We start from the raw sequence: 6,527 nt of genomic DNA on the forward strand, positions 1-6,527 counted from the left end.
TGCACGTTTGACAGTCTATTTAGATTGCCTCACAGTCGCTTCAGTGGCTGGGCTGTCAACTGTCAATTATATGAATATTGCAGCCCAAACTGTAGCCTCATGTGGCACTGGTGGTGGTGGGCTGCAGGCTGGGTTAGCCTATACCTATCTCCGCGATGCGTTCCCACTTGCGCTGGCACGGCACATTTGGCATTCGAGCGACGCGTCGGTGATGGAAATTTTAGTAATAGGAATATGGATCTTAATGGGGTCTTGTTAGACTGTTTCAATGTATTATATTTGAGTAATGCTTCCTCAATTTTGATAGGAAGTGACAGAGTGAAACTCTGGAAATGTAATAGAGTAAAAGTACTCAAGTCAGAAGGACTGTAAAACCTGATTAAACAAGTGCATATTCACTTTATCTTTAATGTTATAATGTTAAACTGTAATTCTGTATTAATACCTTTAAAGTCATTAATATAGAATTGGGGTTCCAACATAAAACCCAGTCAGGGGCATTTAGAATGCAATTTAGATTGTTAATGTTATAAGTTTTAGCATTAACAGGAATACTTTGGATATAGTCAATGTGAGGTAAATGGTGATAATTTAGTAGGATAATCATTAAAAGTAGTTTTAGCCACTTTAAAGATCAAGTATTCAGTATGAATTTAGTATAAAACATAAAAGTGATATACAGTTATAAATTTACACATTACAATTCCTGTAAGATCCTATTACCCAGGGGGGCAAACCACCCCTTTTTTGATTATATTGGGTCATAGATATTTCTGGTGGACAACCTTTGATGTTATGGCAAATGCAGGTATCCAAAATCTGACAAGAAATGTAATATCTCTTTTCTTTTTCATGTTTGCAGCCATTTTGACAATATGCAAGCTCAAGCATATATGTCCCTTCTGTGCCATGAATCTTAGCCAATCGATTAATATTGCTTGTGTTTGCCAAAACAGTCAACAATCATGGTAGAAATCATGGTAAAGCACTATTTCGGGTAGCCACCATCTTGTAAATATGCACAATAAGGGTCCAGACACACCCAATAATAAAAATAGGTATTCCATTGAGTCTCTCATGGTCAGAAACCATGAAATAGACACCAAGTTTGCATTTCTAGCTCATCTGGTTCAGAAGTTAGAGCCAAAACCTATTTTCTTGGTACTAATATTGTGGCGGCCATATTGGATTTCATGGAAACTTGCAATACAAAAAATGTTCGTATTCATATCATTGATCAACCTGAGAAGTTTCTTGGAAATATCTCTCAGTTTAAAATTTTGCCCTATTCACCCCTCATTATAACTAATATTGGGGCGGCCATATTGGATTTCATGGAAACTTGCAATACAAAAAATGTTCGTATTCATATCATTGATCAACCTGAGAAGTGGCGTGGAAATATCTCTCAGTTTAAAATTTTGCCCTATTCACCCCCCATTATAACTAATAGGGGCTAATATTGTGGCGGCCATATTGGATTTCATGGAAACTTGCAATACAAAAAATGTTCGTATTCATATCATTGATCAACCTGAGAAGTTTCGTGGAAATATCTCTCAGTTTAAAATTTTCCCCTATTCACCCCCCATTATAACTAATATTGGGGCGGCCATATTGGATTTCATGGAAACTTGCAATACAAAAAATGTTCGTATTCATATCATTGATCAACCTGAGAAGTTTCGTGGAAATATCTCTCAGTTTAAAATTTTGCCCTATTCACCCCCCATTATAACTAATAGGGGCTAATATTGTGGTGGCCATATTGGATTTCATGGAAACTTGCAATACAAAAAATGTTCGTATTCATATCATTGATCAACCTGAGAAGTTTCGTGGAAATATCTCTCAGTTTAAATTTTCCCCCTATTCACCCCCCATTATAACTAATATTGGGGCGGCCATATTGGATTTCATGGAAACTTGCAATACAAAAAATGTTCGTATTCATATCATTGATCAACCTGAGAAGTTTCGTGGAAATATCTCTCAGTTTAAAATGTTCCCCTATTCACCCCCCATTATAACTAATATTGGGGCGGCCATATTGGATTTCATGGAAACTTGCAATACAAAAAATGTTCGTATTCATATCATTGATCAACCTGAGAAGTTTCGTGGAAATATCTCTCAGTTTAAATTTTTGCCCTATTCACCCCCCATTATAACTAATAGGGGCTAATATTGGGGCGGCCATATTGGATTTCATGGAAACTTGCAATACAAAACATGTTCGTATTCATATCATTGATCAACCTGAGAAGTGTCGTGGAAATATCTCTCAGTTTAAAACTTTGCCCTATTCACCCCCCATTATAACTAATAGGGGCTAATATTGGGGAGGCCATATTGGATTTCATGGAAACTTGCAATACAAAAAATGTTCGTTTTCATATCATTGATCAACCTGAGAAGTGTCGTGGAAATATCTCTCAGTTTAAAAAATTGCCCTATTCACCCCCCATTATAACTAATAGGGGCTAATATTGGGGCGGCCATATTGGACTTTTGCCCAAAAATGTACCGGGTTGTCCATATAGGGGTCATAGATATTATTTCTGGTGGAAAACTTTGTATGTTATGAACAAACCTAAGCAAAAGGTTCTGTGACCATCCTCTGGCAACCATATTTTGATGATTGATTTTACCTCTGTGGTTACATCAGATAAGAAATACCGGGCGATGACGACGAGTCGGAAGGATTATGGAACTAGAAAAAGTGCCCTTCTGGGCACAGGTCTCCACCAGGAGGATAGGAGTGTGAGTGTGATGTTTGGCAAAATGTTTAGGAGCAATATAAACGTGTGTGTGTGTGTGTGTGTGTGTGTGTGTGTGTGTGTGTGTGTGTGTGACGTGGCTTGGCCTGTTTTAGCGCCACCATGAGGCTGATTTGAAAACTGTCAAGTGGCATTTCTTCCAAAGCCTAGTGGGAATACGCATGCACAGTTGCACCACAATCGGACGCTGCGTTGAGTAGTTGTGGCGATTTGTACAAAACGGGTACAAAGCGGGCTACTCCTGAAAAGTTTAGAAGCCAATCGTAGCCAATGAGGGTGGATTATGAGAAATCAAACAAACCCGTCTTGATCACATGATTATGGAGAGCATGTGTACCGATTTGCGTGAAATTTGGATAAAATCTGAAGGAGTAATATTAGAAAATGTGTTTTACATGTCGGCCTCCTGGTGGAGCTATAAAGAGCAGATGTGAACAATTCCAGGAAAAGGATTTCCTTGGCTTCTAGGGAGTTGGCATACAAAGTTATCCACAGATCCGTGCAGTTAGAGGTAAAAACACTTTTCGGCCAGTTATAGCGCCACCATGAGGTTGAGTTGAAAATATTCATGTGGCATTTCTTCCTCGGCCTAGTGGGAATGTGCGTGCACAATTTCACGGAAATCACACCATGTGTTCATGATTTGCAGCATTTTGTTTGAAACTGAGCACTCCTGCGAATTTTGGAAGCCAATCTTAGCCAATCAGGATGGAGTCTGAGAAATCTGAAAGACCCGTTTTGTTGAATGGCTCTAGAGAGACTGTGTACCAATTTGCGTGATGTTTGGACAAAATCTGTAGGTGTACTGTCCAAAAACTTGTTTTGCACAAAGCGGCCTCCTGGTGGCGCTATAACAGGCCGTTCTGGAAATTTTGGGGCAGAGGTTCATCGTTGGCATCCAGGGAGTGTGTGTGCCAAATTTGGCATCGACCGGGTTAACGGTGCCGGAGATTAGCTGGTCACAGACGGACGGACACACGGACACACGGACGGAGTGCAAAACATACTCTCTCCCCATGCCTTCGGCCTGGTGGAGAACAACAGATCGAAAACTAAAAAGAAAGGAAAATAATAAGAAACAATAAAAAATTGGAAAAAATAATAACAAATTGTTCAAGTCTTCTAGATACGGTATAGATTTCAACGTGAAAACTGGGGAGGCTGTAACGAAGACTCTCACTTCCATTCATATTAGCCGAACTGGGAGAGTGTTCGTTGGATATACAGTCTCCATATATGGGGATATCCCACTAGGACGCTGGGGCTATAGGATATGTCCAATATGACAATCCCTATATTTGGGCCCGAGCCGACCTAGTGCTGATATCAGATAGATGTGGTAGAACTATATATGGATAGATCTAACTGGCTTAGTCATCGTGACAAGCCTGGTTGGAGAATATCTGAATATATAAAGGGTCGGCTTCAGGGAGAAGGCAGAAGTCGAAGCATCCTGGTTTGAGTTCTAACCGGGCACCACTGCGGCGGATTCTAACCTAAGTAATCAGCAATATAGAGCTTTGAGCTATTTTATATCAGTACTCCTCAATCGAGTGCCTGAATATGTGTTCCCAGGAAGCAAAGACACTGCTGACTCTCGATTCAGAGGCCGTTCGCTCGCTCAAAGATGGAATCAATTTCAAGAAAGGCCAAGAAGATGAATGCTACATCATATACAAGAAGGAGGACAAAGTCCTGAAGGCGTGCAAAAACCAGTGCAAACACCAAGGTGGGTTATTCATACAAGACATAGAGGAATGCATTGTGAAATGCACAAAACACACCTGGAAGCTGGATGTGTCGACCATGCAATACGTCAATCCTCCAGACAGTTTTGTACAAGACGAGCTTGAAATAGAAATGTTGAATGACGGAGGGCTTCAGCTGTTGGAGCTGAGTCCCCCAGACCCCTGGCTGGTGGACCCTCGTGTTGCTGTGGAACTGCAGCAGGGGGAAGTGACCATCACCTACCTGACCCATGCATGCATGGAGTTGCAGCTCGGAAAGAAGAGAATCGTATTCGATCCTTGGCTCAAGGGTCCTGCCTTTGCCAGGGGCTGGTGGCTTCTCCATGAGCCGCCTGCAGACTCCTTTGACAGACTGTGTAGGGCAGACGTCATCTATGTCAGTCACATGCATTCGGACCACCTCAGTTACCCCACACTGAAGGCCCTGTCAGAGAGGAGGCCAGACGCGCCGATTTATGTGGGTGACACATCAAGACCGGTCTTTTGGTACTTGGAGCAAAGCCAAGTTAACCTGACAAACATCAACGTGGTTCCTTTTGGAATCTGGCAAAATGTCGACGAGCACTTGAGGTTCATGATCCTAATGGACGGCGTCCATCCGGAAATGGACACTTGCGTCATTGTCGACTATAAAGGTCACATGATCGTGAACACGGTGGACTGCACCAGGCCGAACGGGGGGAGGCTGCCACACAACGTGGATTTGATGATGGGCGACTTTGCCGGGGGCGCCTCCGGTTTCCCCATGACCTTTCATGGCGGGAAATACACTGAGGAGTGGAAGGCAGAGTTCATCAGAAACGAGCGGAAGAAGCTCCTGAATTACAAGTGTGGTCTGGTGAAATCCTTACAGCCTAAGATCTACTGCCCAATAGCTGGCTACTTTGTGGAGGCGCATCCGTCAGACAGCTACATTAAGGACACAAATGTCAAAAATACTGCGGGAGAGCTCAATGGTCGTATCAATAAGACTTCACCCAACATCAGGACGTGGACACCCAGGCCAGGTGCAGCGTTGGATCTGGCCCTCGCATTGAAAGACCCAGACCAGAGACTCGGTGGGTCCATCACCAATCCACCTGACGGCACGAAAATCCTCAAGGACAGTTGGGATTTTGACTCGTGTCTGGATGAGCTGAACAGCGCCACCAGCTGTGAGATCTTCAGACATACCAGTTGGATCCAGTTCTATTACAAGTGGGCAGGTTTCAAAGACTACAACCTAGTTGCACGGGTGATCGAGACATACGACGACTTTAAGCCCGTGCTCGGCGGCTATGACTACATGGTGGACTTCCTCGATCTCTCCTTCCCTACCGAGAGGCCCGACAGGAACCACGCCTATGTGGAGATCCAAAACCGGATGGGAGTCATGAGACACGTGGTGCTGAACGGCCTCCTGTGGGACGACCTGTACATCGGCTTCCAGAACCGCATCAGCAGAACGCCAGACGTCTACCACCACAGGTTCTGGAACCACTTCCAGACCCAGCTTCCTGTCACCAGGCCAGACTGGAAACAGTTCCTCCTGCAGACGCCTGGACCTGAAACCCCAGCACCAAGTGAAAAGGGGGAGAGCTACTGTGTGATGGCGTAATCTTACATAATGTGGTCGGTGTCGGGTGCAAACCTTATATGTCTGCTGTCGGGCAGAAACCAGCTGTTAATCCCAAAATATTAACTTTTGAGGAAAAAAAGTGTGTTTTTAGAACAACACAATCAAAGTTGGTATGGTGACTTTATACATTGTCAGATAAGCCTACTGTGTCCGCGTACGCACGTAGTTACGTAGAGATTGTGTGTATTTATTGTACGATTTGTCGAGACTCGGGAGTCGGGACACACAGCTTGAAGCCGGGACAATCCCTGCGAACGGACGCCACAGGGCCCGAACGTTAGAACGTTACTTCTGACAGCCAATATGAGGTGTGGTACTAGACAGCCAATAGGAGGTGTGGTACTAGACAGATCAGCCAATAGGAGGTGTGGTTGCGAACGC

The 6,527-nt window shown here is 43.6% G+C and overlaps 1 protein-coding gene across 1 annotated transcript; it reads left to right on the plus strand.

Moving 5' to 3' along the window:
- The first annotated feature begins 4,318 nt into the window (after positions 1-4,318).
- Positions 4,319-6,217, plus strand: LOC306925222 (cytidine monophosphate-N-acetylneuraminic acid hydroxylase-like). Its single transcript, XM_079503924.1, has one exon. The coding sequence runs from the start codon at positions 4,344-4,346 to the stop codon at positions 6,123-6,125; it is 1,782 nt and encodes a 593-aa protein (XP_079360050.1). The 5' UTR covers positions 4,319-4,343; the 3' UTR covers positions 6,126-6,217.
- Positions 6,218-6,527: the final 310 nt, after the last annotated feature.

This window comes from Electrona antarctica (genome assembly GCF_951216825.1).
Source record: "Electrona antarctica genome assembly, chromosome: 1".
Classification (NCBI taxonomy): domain Eukaryota; kingdom Metazoa; phylum Chordata; class Actinopteri; order Myctophiformes; family Myctophidae; genus Electrona; species Electrona antarctica.